The sequence below is a fragment of the Dryobates pubescens genome, chromosome Z, assembly GCF_014839835.1.
Source record: "Dryobates pubescens isolate bDryPub1 chromosome Z, bDryPub1.pri, whole genome shotgun sequence".
NCBI classification, from domain to species: domain Eukaryota; kingdom Metazoa; phylum Chordata; class Aves; order Piciformes; family Picidae; genus Dryobates; species Dryobates pubescens.
Genome location: NC_071657.1, coordinates 91,718,624 through 91,738,853, shown reverse-complemented (window position 1 = coordinate 91,738,853; position 20,230 = coordinate 91,718,624). Strand labels below are relative to the sequence as shown.

The 20,230-nt window shown below is 41.5% G+C and overlaps 1 protein-coding gene across 1 annotated transcript; it reads left to right on the top strand.

Moving 5' to 3' along the window:
* Positions 1–1,569: 1,569 nt before the first annotated feature.
* Positions 1,570–15,545, top strand: DAB2 (DAB adaptor protein 2). Its single transcript, XM_054178650.1, has 13 exons — positions 1,570–1,793; positions 3,125–3,264; positions 3,869–3,967; positions 4,268–4,399; positions 8,630–8,713; positions 8,949–8,972; positions 9,445–9,507; positions 10,739–11,356; positions 12,101–12,254; positions 12,809–13,330; positions 13,835–13,926; positions 14,678–14,745; positions 15,421–15,545. The coding sequence occupies exons 1-12, from the start codon at positions 1,703–1,705 to the stop codon at positions 14,738–14,740; spliced, it is 2,082 nt and encodes a 693-aa protein (XP_054034625.1). The 5' UTR covers positions 1,570–1,702; the 3' UTR covers positions 14,741–14,745; positions 15,421–15,545.
* The last annotated feature ends 4,685 nt before the right edge of the window (positions 15,546–20,230 follow it).

The following is a 20,230-nucleotide window of genomic DNA, read 5'->3' as shown; positions in this document are numbered from 1 at the left end:
GCAATGCTTCAGCACTGCCTGGGGAGGTGGTGGAGTCGCCATCATTGGAGATTTTCAGGAGAGGACTTGATGGGGTGCTTGGTGCCGTGGGTTAGTTGTTTGGGTGGTGTTGGATTGGTTGATGGGTTGGATGCGATGATCTTGAAGGTCTCTTCCAACCTGGTTTATTCTATGTATATATCTGGGTACACAGTATGTTACAAATGGTGTGGCTGATAAAAGGAGTGGCTTTTCTGTGGCTGCTAGCCTGAATATAAAGGAAACTACTAGTAGAGCGTAGCTGAGCTACTTAATAATCTAAACAATCTTATGGCTTTGTCACCCTAAAATTCAAGGGTCTAAGTGAAACTGCTGCAGTACCACTGATGAAATTTTAATAGATGCTTCTGTAGAGGATGTAAATGTCTTTTTGGCTTGATACAGATCTTTTTGGCTTGATACAGATCATCTTCAGAAATCCATTAAGAGAATAAGTCCCTCAATTTGATAAGTGTGCTCCAGCTGTGCAGGAATAAAACATAGTGACTGGATTTTTTCTATCTTGTCTCTGAGACAGAAGTCTCATGGCATAGAGTTAAGTCATAACAGAAACTGGACTAATAACTTGCAGGATTTTAAAAACAAGCAACCCCCCCTAAGGTTATTTGATTACTGTGAAGACAAAGATCTGGGGAGTTGGGTTGAGGCTTTGTTTTGTGGCCTGCTTCCTGCAGGCTTAGGTATTTATTTGTTTTTAACTGTTGGGTAGTATAACCCAGACTTACAGTGATTACAAAAGCAAGAATAGGATCTAATGGCTGCTTTGGGGTGTTCTGGTCATCTTCATGGATGGAATAGATCCTAGAAAATATTGCTGTCATTCTTTCTTGTCCTACTACAATGATGCAGAAAGAGGAAAATATCTGAGGTTCTGTAAATGGTATTGAAGGATGAGAACTGTTGGAATGAGAATGTCACAAAAATGATCGCGGGTTAGAGCACCTCTGCTCTGAAGACAGGCTAAGGGAGCTGGGCTCTTCAGCCCAGAGAAGAGAAGGCTCTGGGGAGACCTAATAGCAGCCTTCCAGTACCTGAAAGCAGCCTACAAGAAGGATAGAGAGGGACTGTTTATAAAGGCCTGCAGTGATAGGACAAGGAGCAATGGCTTCAAGCTAGAGAAGAGTAGATTGAGATGGGTTGTTAGGAACAAGTTCTTTAACATGAGTGTAGTGGAACACTGGAACAGGTTGCCCAGGGAGCTGTTTGGGGCCCCATCCCTGGAGGTAATCAAGATGATGCTCAACAGGGCCCTGAACAACCTGAGAATGCCCCTGCTTACTGCAGAGGGGCTTGGACTGGATGATGTTTGGAGGTCTCTTACAACCCAGACTATTTGATTCTGTAGAACAGCGTGATGCAAGAACACCCTATGGGTGTAGGTGAGTGCAGTCTACAGATTGAGTATTACTGAGGTGGATTCATCACCTAGTGGCCCTAACCTTGTGCTGTCTGTAGCCTGAGATGAATAAATGGTGTGTCATGCTTCTTTTAAGATAACTACAAAAACTTTTGGGTATTGCTAGTCTTCAGTGCTCAGCAGAACAAAATTGGACTAACAGGGTTAATAACATTTTACCTTAAAGAATAAATATTCTTATTTCTACCTACTGATTGTTGTTTTCATTTTTAAACTACAGTAAGTGTAGCTGACCACCATCTCATCATGTCAGCTGAAGCTGAAACTACTACTTGCAGCCATCCTGAGCAACAGGTTCCACCAAAAGCACAACCTCCAAAGAAGGAAAAAAAGAAAGGTAGGAAATGCTTACCTCATTCTGGCAGAATAGTTAAAGTAATTCCAAGGTTTCAAGCTGACTTAAATAGTGAGTAAATAAGCTAATAAAATAAAACTAGTCAGGAAGGAGGCTTTTAATTTGAAAGATTTATATTCCACAGCTTGAAGTTCTAAAGATCTCAATTTCACTTGTTAAATGGCTCATTTTCTTGACAAGTCACCAAAATTTCAGAAAGCCCTCTGAGGTGATCAGACCCTAAAGCATCAAGGTTAACCTGCTACAATGTCAGTCTGAACCTGAACTCGCTTCTCCCTTCACTCCAGAGAGGTAGTGATGTGTTGAACACAGATACAGATTTTAGACCAGGGAAGCTAGAAAACCCATCCTTGATAATTATTGTTGGTCAGATAATAGTTTGGTTTCTTGTGGCTTTTTTTATGAATAGTTTATTTGATCTAATCTCATAGAAATATATACCTAAGTATGCACTTGAAGTATGTTGAACATGTAGCGAAGAAAAGAAAGCAGTTCTGAGAAGTAGAGAGATCAGCAGAAAGAGCAAAAATTAGCTAAAATCCCTAGTGATTATGGGGACTTGTAGAAATTGTGGTCCTGATAGAAAGTTCTAGCAGATGAAACAGGAGAATTTTGTATACAAAAAAAAGATATGACTACACGAGAGCTGAGGGCAACTGATATGGGGAGATAGCTGATAGCTATTAAGCCAAGGTATTGCCTTTATTAACAATGCCAGATGTGAAGGGGTCACCCTTACAGTTTCACATAAGCAAAGGTGGTCTCAGATGCTTTGTATACACTTACAGTAATACATATTCATTAAATTTCTGGGAAAGAGTTTACATGTGCATGGCATAATTTGAATAGATAGTTTTTTCAGTTGGTCTCTGCTGTCACTTTATGAACTTCTGACACTATTGGTCTCTTGTTGATGTCTGGCTGACTTCTCCGTGTGTGAATTTTTGTTGCTTTAGCTCCTTTGAAGCCCCAGTTGTTCTGCAGTTGTCTTATCTTTGCACCAGCCAGCTCAATGCTTCACTATTATTTATGTCTAGAGGCTAATCTCTTAACTGCTGGGAAGGTTTCTAATTGTAAGAAGAACAGTAAGTCTTTCTACCTCTCTCCCACCTTTTCTTTTACCTTTGCAAACTCTTTTGAACCTTATAATATGCTATCATTCAGGGTTTTTACAAAATACTTTCCCATTTCAATTTAGTATTCCAGCCTGATCTGTTCCTGGTGGCTATAGGATTTTGACAATACCACATAAGACATTTGGGTATTACAGAAACCACTTTAAAAAAGCCGCCACCACAAACTTCTTTTTCCAGGGCCAGAAAAGACAGATGAAACTCTCTTGGCCAGATTCAAAGGTGATGGTGTAAGATACAAAGCTAAACTGATTGGCATTGATGATGTCCCAGAGGCTAGAGGAGACAAAATGAGTCAGGATTCAATGATGAAGCTGAAGGTAAGGGCAACTTCAAATACAGCCTAATGGTAACATAGTAATAACAACACCATCCTAAATGATCTTACCTTTTAAGATGTAAGCCTTTGGTCAAAAGGCAATGTTTAGTAGCTTGGTAATGCTCTTTGGGTCTCATGTAAGCACTCAGTATGAATGTTAATAGCATGAACTTGATCACAGTGAGCTTGGGGTTTTAACTGGGAGGGGAACTGTGTGAAATTGGCATTCTGTGACAACAGTCATGCCAAGATGCAAGGCTGAACTAAAGAGTGAGACCCTAAAGCAAAAAAGGTGGTTACTTCTGGAGCATACACCACTATTTCACTCAGGCAGGGAAAGCTATCAAAAATGCTGCTTCTGCAGCAGTTTTGTGAACTAAGATAAACTTTAAAGGTCTAAAACACAGAGGAAACTATTTAGTTCAAACCTTGTCAGGCATATGTTGCCAAAGGAACACTTCTCTAACTGTTATTCTATTCTAACTGTACAGTTGCATAGGAATTATTAGATTTAGCATTAGTACAGTCATAGCCATGGGCTCACGAGGAGTGTAAAGAAACAAGTGAAATCTCAGTTTAACACTGTTTCATTCATCCTTTTTTAGGGAATGGCAGTGGCAGCCCGTTCCCAGGGTCAACACAAACAGAAGATCTGTGTGAACATCTCCCTCTCTGGTATCAAGATAATAGATGAGAAAACCGGGGTAAGGACTTAATCTCTTAATGTAATTGTGATTCTTCAGGTGAGGTGCTTGAAAGCTAGACCAACCTGGACTAGATCTCTTAGTAGCATCATGCACTCCTACCACACTTAAAATCTGTCTTGTGGAATGTGTTGTAATATTGAAGCCTCCTACCTGAAAGATAGCTATCCTATTGTGGTTAGTCAAAGACTGATAAATTCCAGCCTTGAATTCTAACAGTCTGAGATGTTCTCATTGCAAAGAGCAGCTATTATGTTTCCAGGAATTTAAACCAATAATTATTGCTTTTCCCAATTCTAGGTTATAGAGCATGAACATCCAGTGAACAAAATCTCTTTTATTGCCCGTGACGTGACTGACAACCGTGCCTTTGGCTATATATGTGGAGGAGAGGGACAGCACCAGTTTTTTGCCATAAAAACGTCACAACAGGTATCCAGACACCTTTTTCCACTTGCTATGAGTAATATTATTGCATAAACACTAACACATAAGGGTGAAATGTTTTGCTGGTATTTCTATGAACTATAGGGCATTATCAGCACAGGTGGAATGGACTCTTCTCCAAAATGGGGGCAGTAGAAGCTGACTGCATGATGAATGGCTTACCTTGTAGTCCAAAATCAAAACACTCAGTTTTGCCTACTGTGATTAACTTTGCTTAATATGTCCATGCATCATGTAAGCCATTAGTGAGATGAATGGAGCCATTATAATGAGCTTTCTTGTACAGTGGCCTGTTACCTTCAGAATTAACAGTACTGATCTTAGAAATCAAATAGTCCATGTCTCATGATGCTTTGCCTTGTGCATAAGTGAAAATAAATTTGCTTAATTGTAACGGTGTTTCTGGGGCTAGGGAAAGACAGGTCTGATCCTCCTAGAGTTACTTATGATAAGGATTTGGATTCTTTTGTACTGCATTTCACCTATACAGAAATCATAGAATGGTTTGGGTTGGAATGAACTTTTTAAAGGTCATCTAGTCCAACCCCCTCTGCAATCAACAGAGACATCTTCAACTGGATCAGGCTGCTCAGAGCCAAGGATGGGACTTCTGCCATCTCTGTGGGCAACCTGGGACAGTGTTTTGCACTCTTGGTGTAAAAACATTTCTCTTTGAAGACAATCTGTATGTAAGCAGCATTGGGAATAAACTACTTAGAATTACTGCTGAACATTATGCAGCTTCCTAAATGACCTGAGCTTTAGTGGGATGTTTATAACTTACAACCTTGTCATTATAGTGTCAGTGTAATGACTTGAGACAAGACTTCAAAGCATCATACACATGCATACCTGCCATGCTGGAGAACCTATTGGCAGCTTCAGATTCACTACACCTGGAACTCAGGGGCTCCTTCTTGGAGCATGTAACTATATTTTAATGGCTGTAACACCCTTTCCTAAGCCTGTTTTAGTTTATTGGAGCTCTGTTACACTGGTTCACTGTTTTTCCTAGATTAAGTATAAAAGTCTTTTGTGTGTTCAGGACTGAAATCTGTTCTCTCAGAACTTTTCACCATGCAGTGTCACTTGCCAGCCTGTCAGATTAGCCAAGTTGTAGGCAGTGGTTGGCTTGCTTCTAGCTATTTATAGTACAAACTTACCTAGCTGAGAAGTAATGACTTCTGCAGTTCTAGACTGCTGCATCAGTTTGTCAGAGTTTAACTCTTGAAATGTTTTCTCTGGAAGCTGATTGTTTAAAACCCTTGAATAGCAAAGGATTATGTTCAGACAAAGTGAGGTCTGCTTAAGATTCTTTGCTTGAGACAAATAGTGGCTGAATGGGGACTTGTCCCATTCCAGGCACTGACGCAGCAACTCTATGCCTCAAGCAAAATCTCCAAATAAATACAGCTGAACCTACCATCAGTTCAGCAAACACTCAAAACATTCTTGTTAATGAGTGTGTAATTTTACTTTATGCTTGCTTGCCTTGCTGGTTTCACTATTTGAATCCTGATTAAAATAAACATAGTACTAGCTATAGAAGCTTTCATAGAATTGCACAATAGTATTGATTGGAAGGGATCTCTGGAGATCTAGTCCAACTACTCACCTGCTAATACAGATTCTTATAGATGATATTGCACAGGAATGTGTCCAGGTGGATTTTGAAAGTCTTCATACAAGAAAACTCCACCTCATCTCTGGGCAGCCTGTTCCAGTGCTCCATCACTCTCAAAGTAAAAAAGTTTCTTCTTAAGTTCAAGTGAAACCTCCTGTATTCTAGTTTGTGACTATTGCCCTTTTTCCTATCACTGGCCACCACTGAGAAGAATCTTGCTTCATCCTCTTGACCTCCACCCCTGAGGTATCGATATGCATTGATAAGACCCCTTCTGTCTTCTCTTTTTCCAGGCTAAGTAGCCACAGCTCTCTTTAGTCTTTCCTCTTAAAGCAGATGTTCCTGTCCCCTGGTCATCCTCATGGCCCTCTGTTGGGCTCTTCCAGTAGTTGCCTGTTCTTGAACTGGGTGGTGTTGAACACACTAGTCCAGGTGCAGACTTACCATGGTAGAATAGAAAGGGAGAAGAACCTCCCTTGACCTGCTGGCCACACTTTTCTTAATGCAACTCGGCATACCACTGGCTTTCTTAGCCACAAAAGCATACTGCTGGCTTATGGCTAACTTGTCCACCAGCACTCCCAAGTTCTTCTCCACAGGGATGCTTTCCAGCAGGTCAAACTCTAGCTTGTACCTGGGTTATTCCTCCCATAGTGTAGGATTGTACACTTGCATGCTTAAACTTTGAGGCTCCCTTCTGCCTACCTTTTCAGTCTGTCCAGGCCTCACTGAACGGCAGTGCAGTCTTCTGGTATGTCAGCCACTCCTCAGTTTTGTATCATCAGCTAACTTGTTGAGGGTACACTCTGTTCCTTCATACAGGTTGTTGACGAAAATGTTAAACAAGACTGGACTCAGTACTGACCCCAGGGAAACATCACTGATTACAGTCCTTCAACTAGACCCTGCACTGCTAATCACAACACTGAGCTCTGCTCTTCAGCCAGTTTTCCATCACTGTCCATTCATCTAACCCACACTTCCTAAGTTTGCCTATAAAGATGATATGGCAGGCAGGGTCAAAAGTCTTGCTTTAGTCAAGGTAGACAACAACTGCTGCTTTTCCCTCATCTACCTAGCTAGTCACAACATCATAGAAGCCTATCATGTTGGTCCAGCATGACTTCCCCTTCCTAAGTTTGTGCTGGCTATTTGTGATAGTCATCTTTTCTTCCACACACTTAGACTATTTCCAGAATGGTTCCATCACCTTTCCAGAGATGGAAGTAAGGCTGGCTGGCCTGTAGTTTCCTGGGTCCAATACCCTTTTTCGAAATTGAAGTGGAGTTGGCTTTCCTTCAGTTTTGGGCACCTTTCCTGTTCTCCATGACCTTTCAAAAATGAGGGAGAGTGGCTTAGCAATAACCTTAGACAGCTTCTTCAGTACTTGTCGGTACATTCCATCAGGGCCTATGGATTTGTGGGTATCCAGCTTGTCTAGATGATCCCTAACCCAGTCCTTGACTGCAGGAGAGTCTGCTTCCTCCAGACTTTCCCTCCTACCTCCAGGGTCTGGGATTCCTGAGCGCTGGTTTTGCCAGTAGAGACTAAAACAAAGAAGGTATTCATTAACTCCACCTTCTCTGTATCTTTCATCACAAGGGCAGCCATCTCATTCAGCAGTGGGCCCACATTTTGCCTGGTGTATTTTTCATATTGATGTACTTTTAAACCCTTCTTATTTTTTACATTTGATACCTTGAATTTCAGGAAGGCCTTAGCCATCTTCATTGCATCCCTACATACTCTGGCAATGTTTCTGAATTCTAAACTTTTTTCCAGTAGCCAGTCTCTTTCCACATACTGTGGACTCTTCCATTTTGTTTTTTCCAGAAGCTACTGCTTCATGCAGGTGTCCTGCTTTCCTTACTTAGTTTCTTACTCAAGGAGATGCACCAATCTTGGAGGTGATGGTGCCTGAATATTAACCACATTTCCCCTATCTTCTAGAACCCTAACCCATGTAATTCCTCTAAGAAGATAGAGGTCAAAGTAAGCTTTCCTGAAGTCCAGGATTGTAATCCTAGTTACTACCCTGCTACTTCCTTGCATGATCCTGAACTCCATCTTATGGTCACTGCAGCCAGATCTGCCTCCAGCCTTTGCATCCCTTTTATCTAGGCCACCTGTTGCCACCGTATTTTTTTTCCTGTGTGAACTTTGATGGTGACAAGTGACTTAGCAAAATGGGGAGGGCGAGTATGCATTCAGTGTTAACAGGCTCTATGTTGTACTTGGTAGAAAATACCTTAGTGGAAAATTTTTTTCCTCTCCTGAAACTGTCAGATAAGCTACACTTTTAAGAAAGTGTGATTAGGACTTGCACTTCTGAAATCTCTTTCTACAAGATTTTTAGGGAGGAAAAAAAAAATAGTAAGGTTAGCACAAATGCAGCCACTTTCCATGTGGTGTTAACAACAGTTCTGATATGATCGTGCTTCACTGCACACAATCCTTTAAACTCTTGCTTTTCCTGTTGCCTCAACTTTACTGTTGCACCATTTGGGAAACTTTGGCTTGCTACATAGCCTGCTTCTCCCTGGAAGTCCAGGGAGAAGTAGTACATGGCCTAAAATCTTCATTCTTTTCAGGCTGAGCCTCTAGTTATTGATCTCAAGGACCTCTTCCAACTAATATATAATATGAAGAAGAAGGAAGATGAAGACAAAAAGAAGGTGAGTAAAAGTATGAAAACCACATTAGCCTGCATAGAAATACAGCTTGCATCAGCTTTGCTAGGGCTGTTGCTAGGGCTGAGACTTGCCACAGAGGTCTATCTAAATCAAGAATCACTTGAAGTTACTTGTTGGCAGTTTGATTTCCTCCTATATCTGGTAAGCTCTTCAAATTGAGTGGCTTTGGGTATTCTGTATCATGTGTAGGTACTGAAAGCTTTCTTTTCCTCTTTAGAATGAAGAGACAAGTAAGAATGAGGTAAGTCATTCTTGACTCATGTTACAGCAGCATACCTGACTAAGTGAACCTAACTAGTTCATATTTTCTCTACACTATTAGTATTAAGAAGTCAATGCCCAATGTCCAGTTACATTGAAATGAAAGTAAGATGGGCCTACAGAATTTAGTGATCTCCCTCATACTTCCTCTATCACATTTTGACACCTGCAAATGCCTTGTTTAAGACAAGCTTTGATATTCCAGTTATTGCTGACACTTATCTGTCTATTGCAGAATGGTAGTGAAGCACTGTCTGCTGATCAACCTGACAAAACAAAACCAGTAAGTTAAAACTTAGATCTTTATGCTCATGCCATTAAGGAATTCATAACTGACTCTCCACACTGGGTGAGAAATTGAGTATTTATAGATGTGTTTACAGTATATTTGCATAATGCTTGAGTCTTGCTCTTGCAATGACTCTAATTCTTTCAATGTTTTTGGCTTCAAGGGGGTTGACCAGAGAAACTTGTTTGGGGATATGTCAACACCACCTCACACGAACAGTTCCACTGTAAGTAGAATCTAGCTTAGCTGTCTTGGCTCTTGGTTTGAGAGTAGTCTTAGACCTAGTAATAAGATCTAGTTTTACTTTGTTAGTCTTGGTTTCTGGTTTCAGTGAGATATGTTTGGCTATCATGAGCATAACAGTGTTTTAGGGCAATTGTAGTATCTACTATAAGGTCTCACCAGAATGGAGTAGAAGGGCAAAATCACTTTTTTGACCTGCTGGTCACACATTTTTGATGTAGCCCAGAATGTAACTGGCTTCTCTGGGCTTATAAGCACACATTACTGGCTCATCTTCAGTTTTTCCATGCACCAATACATATAATTGCTTATCCACTTCATCTACTCATCTCCCAGCCTGCATCTGTGTTTGGGATTGTACTGACCCAGATGCAGAACCTTATACTTGGCCTTGTTAACTTTGAGGTTGGCATGGGTCCGTTTCTCTAGGTAGGTGTCTGGAAGTACATGTCTCTACTAGGTATGAGAGCTATTGCAGACTGCTAAAGAGCTTTAAAGCTGAAGCTCATTTAAAGGACATGTGAATCCTTCAGTTCCTCAGAGTGGGCTTCTAGCCATTCTAGATGAGGAGCCCTAGCTTAAGATGTGGCCTAAATTCACGAAACTATACCTAAAATTTGTCATAGCTTATGACCCCCAAAATTCTGCTGTTTTATTCTGGCACTGTAAGCTATCATCAGCATGATACAATTGGTGCTGTCAAACTAGCTAGTGACTAAATCTTGCCCTTCTACTGCTGGTTTGGTGGAGAGGTGACATTAGCACCTTCCACTGCCAAATAGCTCTTTGATCTTACTACAAAGGTGAAACTGCAAGTAGAAGTCACGCTCAAAGCAGTATGATTTCACAAAGGACTAGAACTCAAACATCATCTGGACTTAAATGAAAGCCTAGATGTAATTAGGGCTTAAAGACCCTGCAGTCTCTAGGCTGTAGAACAAGCATCTGATTTAACTAAAGTAGTATGAGCCAGGTGCCTTTAACATTAGGCTTCTGAAACTAAGTAGATGTGACTTTTACCACATTCAGCAGTGCTTGCCTTAATGAGTTGTAAGATGAAGCTTTAATGCAACTTCACTGTGGTATGGAATACTTAGTAGTGTAATGTATGGGATACTTGAATCTCTCCTTTAGCAGCTATTTCCTTTGAGATTTCTGTGCTGTGGAGCAAGTCTTACATAAAACTAACTTCATTTTTCTTTCTGAATACATAGGAAGCTAAAGAGATTCTGTTAGTGGATCTAAATTCTGAAATTGAGACCAAACAGATTTTTACAAAAGAGGATTTCTTCTCAAATGGCAAAACAACCTCTCTTCCACAACCAACGCCACAGACACTCTTCTTGCCTGAGAGTCCTTTCTCTACCAATCTCAGCTTCTTTCCTGCACCTAATCCAGACCCTTTCAGTGATGATCCTTTTGCACGGCCAGACCAATCTGCACCACCTTCATTTGATTCTCTAAAATGCGATGAGGAGCAAAGTCTGAGTACCGTGGCATTGGTGGGTAATAGTTCGTCAAATGGTGATGTTGACTACTTTGGTGAACAGTTTGACCAGATTTCTAATAGAACTGGCAAACAAAAAGCACTAAAAAGCCCATGGCCACTTCAGAGTAGGTTGCCTGCAACAAGAACTCCCAGTGGGGTACCAGAGAGAGAACAGAATGGCTTTATTAAAGCGCCATCAGACCTGCTTGTGGAAGGTCCTTCTCTGCAGAATGAAGTAAAGCTGGATTCTGAAAGCAATATCCAGCTCATATCACATGAGTCTATAACCATTAGCCCACCACCACAAAGTACCAAGCCAGGAAGAGGAAGGAGGTCTGTCAAGGTGAACAATATTCAAGTAATTAATTGTGATATTCTTGTGCTTAGGGAAGCTTTTCTTCATGCCATGTAACTGGTTAAATAGCTTCATAAAACCTTTGCTTCGCAACCTCCTGCCTTGCACACTCTTAACAACCTCTGCAACCATGATACATTGTAACCATGAATGTTTCATAGTAGTAGTTATGGTCACTAATTATGTACCCTCCTTTCTTAATGCTTCCATACTTTTGTAAAGGTCTGGTAAGTATGCTGTTACATATATTAACACTTGATAGAATGCTGGAACCTCTTAGGACAGCTGTGTGTGCATCAGTCTGTAGTTTCATAACAATGAAGTACTAGTACTAGCATGCAGAAGCCAGTAGTTTCTTAGTACCTGCCTACTGAGGTAATGTTAATGACTTGCCAGAACTGCAGAGGTCACTGCAGACTGTGTAGAAACGTTTGGGTGAGGGGAGGGCAGACAGAAGTTTATTATGGTAGCAAATAATTAATTCAATTTAACTTGTTTTCTTCTTTTGCTGACCTGCAACTACTAAGTATTACACCTACTTCACACTGCATGTCTCAGCAAGCTTTAACAAAGTGGTGAAGCTTATAGCTCTTGTGCTTTATCTCTAAAGGATACATCAGTTATCTGCTCTGCTATATCTGAAGTGTTGTAGCTCTGGACTATGAAGTCTTGACCATATTAATGTGTTCTGCCATGCTGTCTCACACAATTTTTCACTTGTTTTCTTTTTAGATGGCATCAAATGACTTTTTTAGCTCAGACTTCTTTGTGCCTACTACAGAGAGCTCTAGCATGACTTCAGTGGCACAAACAGGACCTGTGCTACGTAATCCACTAGACCCCTTCAAAACGAGTTCAACCACAGAGTCTTCATTCTCCTCTCTAGGTTAGCTCAAAGTCAAGGTGTTGGTCCAGGGGTTCTAATTTTCCTTTAGTTCATGATAGTGCCATGCACTTTAATCTATATACTGTCTGCCCCTAAACTAGTTAACATTTGAACAGAGGCCTAAACTGCACATCCTTCACTGGAATAGGGTTGGGGTTTTTTGCTTAAATTTTGATAGCACATTGCTGCTTTGGGTACAGAAGGCGTAAGTAAGCCAAGTATAAATTGGGAGGCTAAGGTAATACTGCTGCAGTCTTACTAATCATTTAGACAGAACTATGTGGCAGATGCATGTTATTTGTGTTCTAGGACTAGGTATGTTCCTCCCTGTGTTATTTCAGCCTCAATTCTGTTCTAACAGGACTGAGTGAAATAAAGTAAAAAGTGTAAACCCCTTGCTCCCTTCCCCCCAAATTAATTGATTTTTAAATATAGATTAGTTTTTGCAGATTGTATATTAAAAATATTTTTCTGCTATCATTGGTAGAATTGATACTCTTGCTTAAGGTCTTCAGATTACTAAAGTGCTGTGTAACAACAATCTCCTCCCCCAGGTGGCTTGCCAGTAACTCAGTCGCCATGGAGTGTACAGACACCTCTCTTCGGTCAGGCTCTATCAGTCTTCCCTGGACCCCTGTCTGCTCAGCCTACAGGATTTTCTCAGGCACTTTCCTTTACGGCTTCACCAGTGTCAAGCTGGAACCAGTCTGCATCTTTTAATCCAACTGCCCCTCAGTCCACTGTTGTCTGGGGACAGCCAGCACAAGTTCCATCTAGTTCATGGGTGCAGCCATCCAGTGCTGTAAATCCCTTCCAGAGTAGTGTGTTCCCACCTTCAACACTACCTGCTCAGACACCATCAGTATTGCCTTCTATGTCAACAGCTAGCCTACTTCAGCCTCCACCTAAAACTGCACCTCAGAAAGAGCTGTCCAAGATAGAGAGTGATGCTTTCATTGCTCTGGATCCACTTGGTGATAAAGAGGTGAAGGATGTTAAGGAAATGTTCAAAGACTTCCATCTGACAAAGCCACCTGCAGTACCAGCAAGGAGAGGAGAGCAGCAAAGTTTTTCAGGTGCTTCTGGAGCTTTCAGCAATTATTTTAGTCACATATGCATTCTTCAAGCTAGTACAGAACATGATGGTATAGAAACTAACAAGCTCTCTGACAAAATGAGTGGTAATTTCTTTCTTCTGCTAGATAATTACTCCAAATCTGGAATGCCAGATCACTAGTCTTTCCTGATATAACTAAAAATTTCAGTAAATGGTAACTGGAACAGTCTTTCAACCCTACTGCTCCTAATGTTACAGACCTGATCAATGTCAGTGGCTGAACACTGACATCTAGTGCCTAAATTAGTTGACCACAATGAGGTGAAGCAGTTCTGTACCATTTACTCTCAGTGTAGTGAGGGACACTTTGGACAAAGAAGTTGCTCTGAGTGACCTCACAATTTTGTACGTTGTTTTTTTGGGGGTTCTGTGTTTACTTAGACAAGCTTTGGTGTTGCTCATACAGACAGATCTGATTTCTCCTTAAAACTGTTAAGCTGGTGTCTTTGTCTTTTTACCTTAGAACCACCAAAACCTGCTCCCAGACAAAGTGTGCTACCAGCTGATGGCCTGCTTGAAAGTCAAGCTAAACCGGATTCTTTCAGTGCTTTCTCTGTAAGTAGCAAAACAAAAATAAAGCCAAAAAAAATCCACAAACTTTTTTTTCCTCTTTGACATCATGGATGCATGTGCTTGTGCCTTGGCTTAGTTCTGGCCTTAGAGGCCACAGAACAAAACTGTTTGCATGTTTGAAGCTAATAATTAATCGAAGAGAGGGCATTGGTTGCAAGAAAGCTAGCAAAGTATAATTCCACTTGGCATAGGTCCATAGCTAGTTTTTCAAGCTGCAACTCCTAGCAGAAAGTTAATAAGTATTGGGAGCTTCTACAGAAGACTTCATAATTATCTTCAGAAGTCTTGTGCTTTGGTTAGGCTTACCTTTCTGTGGAGCAGTGTGACTTCCATATTCAGTACTCCTGGGGGAAGAAGTGGCTTGACTACATCACTCCATTTTGCGATTGCAACACTTGAAGCCCTGGTTGGAAACTCCTAGATCTATTCCAGAATGCAAGTTTATTACATGTAACATTTGGCTAAGCCAGATCTTATCATGGCTATATTGGCTTAGTTTTGAATGAATACTCAGTAAGCACAGATGGCTTTTCTGGAAGTTTCTTTTCCCTAAATTAGCATAACTGCTAACACTGGTTTAGATTTCTCTTCTCTTGTTAAAGCAATAAAGTTAGTGCATATTTGTCAGAGACCCTGCAATATTCTTGGGAGATGTTTGGAATAGGAACTAGCTGATACAGCCATGCAGAGTAAACCTGGAAATCCATTACCAGCTTATTATCTCTTTCCTTAGAATGAATCTCAGAAACCACTTTCTGGTCCTTTTGGTGATCCTTTTGGAAACCCATTTGAATAGATCAGGTAAGTCTTCCACTAATACAACCTACTTAATTATCTGAAATTCATTCAGAAAACCTTGGGTAAAGAGCAGGCTGAAAACTACCCTAGCTGAAGTCTAATGCTCCTCTGGAGTATGGTAAACAATTCCTAAGAAACCCACTTCTGCTAGAGTACTTCTACTCAGACTTGCTAGCTGCATTCTAGACAGCTTCACTTCAGAAACAAGATTTTATTCTTCCATACATGTAAGTCTCTAGGCCATAGTAGATCTAGATTTTTCTTCCTGTAGGGAAAGTTAATGAATAAATATCTGCTGCAAAACTCTGAGTGGCTCACTAAATTCCTTCAGATATCTCTTTAGGGGTAAGTTAACACACCCCGTCCTATACAGCTTTCTGGAGTTTAATCCCCTAAATAATTGTGGGTTTGTGCTCCGGGTAAATTGGAGTAAAATTGAAGTGCTGTTACAGCTTTCGTTCCTAGTGTTGAGGATTAGGTGAGGCCAGCCACTAAACCAGGACAACTGAAAACTATTGTAACTCCAACTTTCTGACCACTGACTATGGAATATGAACTGTCAAATCTAGCAAATCCATTTCACTGCTATGTATCTAAGTCTTTCCTGAAATACTGTCTGGTTTCTAACAGAAGACAAGAAGACAGCCATCCTAACCCTAAATTCTTTTGTCATACCAGGCATAACCAGAAAAGGACAAATGGAATAACTGGACCTCTTAATGTGATTTTTCTACATGTTTCACTTTGTCTGCAACTCTTGCTGCTGTTCCATGATGTCTGTAAGCTAAAACATGTTCCAGCAGATTAAACATACCTTCAAAGAAGATGCTATGATAGATAAAAAGAAGGTGATTGCTCAGGGCAACACAAATGGACAGTTGGGCACATGCTGGTGGATGCTAACTTTAAGTTCTTTGCAATCTTCCATAGAAGAGTTTAAAGGTGACTTTAGCTAAAGTCATCCTTTAAAGTTACCATCATTCCTTTCTGTTGCACTTACTGCCGTAAAATACAGGAACTGAATGTACCTGGGGTAGAAGTGCTACATTCATATAAGGGAAGTGAACTGGTAGCTAAAACTCTGCACCTTAAACAACTGGTTCAGTTGGCTGGTATCACAGCAGCATCTAGTTGTAAAGTTGTGGGTGCTACTCAGTTCTAGTTGGTGACTGGACACATGCCATGGTCTCTGAGCTGTAAAGATCCAGTAGACTGGGGACGGGGGACCAATGCTTGTTTAACTAGTAGTAAAAGTATCATCCTGCCATAAATGTGTAATGAAGGGACAAACTGCAGTCTGTAACAGCTGATGAAGTCCTGAGTACTAAAGGTCTATTCTCTAGGATCAGTTAAGGTGAAACATCTCTTGCAGAATATTGAGGTAGTCACAAGGTAGTCACAACTGTTATTTTGGTGTTAATGCATCTTTTTTTATGGAGGAAAATCTACCAGGATTATTTTCCTGTGAAGGAGGCTTGGCAGATAAATGGAACAAGCAGATAGGTTTCTTGCACGTATCTCAGTGAACATCACTGATGTTGCTCAGTTTGAGTTGTCACATGCTATGGTGTGGCATGTTTCCAGTATACTTGAAAGCAAAAAGACAATCATAGCTTCACTCTGTGCCTAGATTCCTTGTGAACAGATGCACCACCCCTGTGCCATTAATGAAGCAGTCTTCCGTCTCTTGAAAACCTATGCCTTTTCTAAAGAACATCTTTACTAACAAATCTTTAAATATATTATTACTGACTACATTCTTGGCCAGTGGTGGTGGAAGCTGATATGTTGGGGATTTTTTTTTAATACTGTATATAAACTCAAAATAGTATTGTTGATGCTTAAGCAGATGTTGAACTGGAGAGTTGAAGTCAAATTAAATACAATCCTAATAACTAATTCATCCAGTCATGCAAATTAGTCTTGCATATAAACTACTTGCACTTTCTGTAATGCAAAGGAAGCTATGAATTTGTGTTTCTCAAACTGGAAATGTAGAAACTTATGGATTGTTACATTGTTGCATAAAACTGAGTATCTCAAGTGATGTTACCTAATGATAATAAATGCAAGCAACTCTTCATACCAGTGTGGTGGTTGATTCTGTCCTCCATAACTCAACAGGAGGAGTTCAGAGACTGCTAAGAATTGTTTCTCACAAGTTCTTAGTATTGCTGTCAGATGGCAAGGTCTCCAGTCTTTCTTACAGCTTCATGCATCAGGCCTTTAAACAAAGGCCCTTCTGCAGGACAGCAGAAACTTGGTATGAAAATTGCAGTGCATTCAGGTGGTTTAGTAATCCACCTTGTCTGTTCTAGTTTTGCAGGGGAACCGCAAACTGATGCTGGGAAAACAAAAATCAGAATATTTAGCTCATGTTCAGAGGGGAAAAAAAAAAAAAGACAACTCCCTTAAGGCAGACAGCTAAAAAAAGAATAAATTCATTAAAAATTTAATCTTTTAGATGAGCCAAATCTCAGTCAGCTTGAGTTATTACTGAGTAAATAGAGGTGCTGTCTTTCATCCTCTTAATGCCATTTCATTCATATGGTGAAGGGACTGAAAACAATCAGTCACATGGAGTTGGTGTCCAGCTTGAAATACAAGTGTTGTGGTGCTTCACAGAACCACTGATTTGTGTTGTAGTGGGTTTTTATTCTTTGGGTTTTTGTTGTTGTTGTTGTTCGGTTGGTTGGTTTTTTCCCTTTGACTGTCCTGGTGCTTGAATGAAGGAATGACAGGATGCTTGGTTCCATGGTTTAGTTGATTGGGTAGTGTTGGATGATAGGTTGGACACGATGATCTCGAAGGTCTCTTCCAACCTGGTTTATTCTATTCTATTCTAAACTTCCCCTGGTGCAGCTTGAGACTTTGAGCAATCAGTTGATCTTTCAGATTAATTTCTTATTTGACTGCATTTTTTAATTAAAAATTATTAACCTGATCTCATTCTATGTTCAGGTGACAGCCGGGTGGATGTGGGGAAGGCTGTGGATGTGGTCTACCTGGACTTCAGCAAGGCCTTTGACACCGTCCCCCCACAGCAAACTCCTGGCCAAGCTGTCAGCCCCTGGCTTGGACAGCAGCACTCCGAGCCAGGTTAGGAGCTGGCTGGAGGCTGAGCCCAGAGAGTGATGGTGAATGGTGCCACATCCAGCTGGCAGCCAGTCACTAGCGGTGTTCCCCAGTGATCAGTGCTGGGCTCCATCCTCTTTAATATCTTCATTGATGATCTGGATAGGGGCATTGAGTCCATCAACAGTAAATTTGCAGATGACATCAAGAATGTGCTGCCCGGGGAGGTGGTGGAATCACCATCATTGGAGGTGTTTAAGAAGAGACTGGGTAAGGCACTTGGTGCCATGGTTTAGTCATGAGGTCTGTGGTGACAGGCTAGACTTGATGATCTCTGAGGTCTCTTCCAACCTTGGTGATTCTGTGTGTGAATATGTTCACCAAGATTTGAGTATCTAAATGACCATTTGCTGGTCAGGCTAAAACTAACAATCCTGTTGTGGTCAATATAACATCAATTGAAGCATATATGATGAAACATGATAAATGTGCCTCTAACTTGTGTTCTTGTTTAACAAAAGAGTTTAGTGCATCTGGACTCATCAAACTGGGCTGAGAACAAATCAGCTAAATTTCTTTAAGTGAAATTATGTTGAAGTAGGGATTAAATTGGGGGGGGAGGGGGAAATCTCATCTTCCACACTGTTTTCTGCCTGCCACAAAAAAAAGAGTAGGAACAATTAAAAAATAAAATGTTTCTACTTGCCTATGGTAACTTGACATATGCTTACATTAGGTCATAGTGTCATCGTGTTTATGCTGGAAGACACCTCTAAGGTTAAGCCCAACTGTAAGAATCTCAGAATGTTAGAGACGGGAAGGGACCTCAAGAGATCATCTAGTCCAACCCTCCTGCCAAAGGATCACCTAGAGCAGATCACACAGGAACACATCCAGGCAGGTTTTGAATATCTCCAGAGAGGCAGACTCCACAACCCCCCTGGACAGCCTGTAACAGTGTTCCATCACTATGTCAGTGAAAATTTTTTTTCCTCATGTTTCCATGGACCTTCCTATGCCTCAACTTCCACCCATTGCCCCTTGTCCTGTTATTGGGCATGACTGGGAAGAGCCTGGCTCCATCGTCTTGGCACTCATCCTTTATATATTTATAAACATCAATCACATAACCCTTTATCATCTCTTCTCCAAGCTGAAGAGCCTGAGCTTCCTCAGTCTTTCCTTGTAAGGAAGATGTTACACTCCCTTAATAATCCTTGTGGCTCTGCACTGGACTCTTGCAAGCAGTTCTCTGTCCTTCTTGAACTGAGGGCCCCAGAACTGGACACAATATTCCAGATGCAGCCTTACCAGGGCAGAGTAGAGGGGAATGAGAACCTCTCTTGACCTACTAACCACACCCCTTCTAATACACCCGAACACTGCATGTGAATCATCTTGGGGTGCATTTTGACAGACATTTCTCTGCAGCATATCTGTATTGTCCCAGTGCAATATACCTATGATCAAGTCTCTGTGCCCCTGGGATTCCAGCAGTGTCCCACTTTCTGCCTTGGGCTTGAGCTGCAGAAGCTCTCCTCATTGCAGCACCTTGAGGAGGGGAAAGCAAGAGGTGCAGGGCGAGAGTGTGGGTCTTGTGAAGAGGCCAGAAGTGGAGAAGGCTCCTGCTAGAGCACCTCAGCAGTTAGTTGAGTGTTGTGTGTGTGATCTTCCTTCAGGGGAGGCTTTTCAGCTTGGCATTGAAACCTGAATGGCAGCAGAGAGAGTAAGAGGCAGGAGGAGTCTTGAGATGGCCTCTGGCAGGGAAAGGCTGAGGTGGTGCCTCTGATACTGGGCTCCATGGGTGAAACAACACTGTAAGATTGTCAGCGTGTTTCTGGTTCGATTTTGTTCTGTGCCAACAAGGGCTGATCCAAAGAATCCCCAGGGAGAGCAGAAGGTGCTGTATGACCCAGGGGTCCTTGTCAGTGCCAAGTGTGGAGATGGCCCCTTCTTTTGGGACAGTGAGCTTGGCTGTCCCACTTGGCTTCAGGGCAACAAGCTCTTCTCTGGCCTTGGCTAAAGCTTGATGAGTTTGTCCTAGAAAGACATGGTGGTGCTGAAGTGGGTCCAGAGAAAGGCCACAAAGCTGGCAAAGGGTCTGGAGAATAGGTCTTGTGAGGAGCAGCCCAGTACCCAGGCTGTTTAGCCTGGAAAGGTGGAGGCTGAGGGGAGACCTACTTGTTCTCTGCAACTCCCTGAAAGGAGCTTAGAACCAGGTTAGGATCAGTCTCTTCTCCCAAATAACTGAATAAATAACAAAAACAGATAGTAAGTGGAATTCCTCAGGGATCTGTCCTAGGTCCAGTGCTCTTTAATGTCTTTGGCAGTGACATGCACAGTGGCATTGAGTGGACACTCAGCAAGTTTTCTGACAACACCAAGCAGCATGGTGCAGTGGACTTGCTTGAGG

Coding starts and splice junctions, on each gene's coding strand:
- DAB2 (XM_054178650.1), top strand. CDS start 1,703: ATGTCAGCTGAAGCTGAAACTACTACTTGCAGCCATCCTGAGCAACAG. Junction 8,714..8,948: donor AAGATGAAGACAAAAAGAAG/GTGAGTAAAAGT, acceptor TTTCCTCTTTAG/AATGAAGAGACAAGTAAGAA. Junction 13,927..14,677: donor ATTCTTTCAGTGCTTTCTCT/GTAAGTAGCAAA, acceptor CTCTTTCCTTAG/AATGAATCTCAGAAACCACT.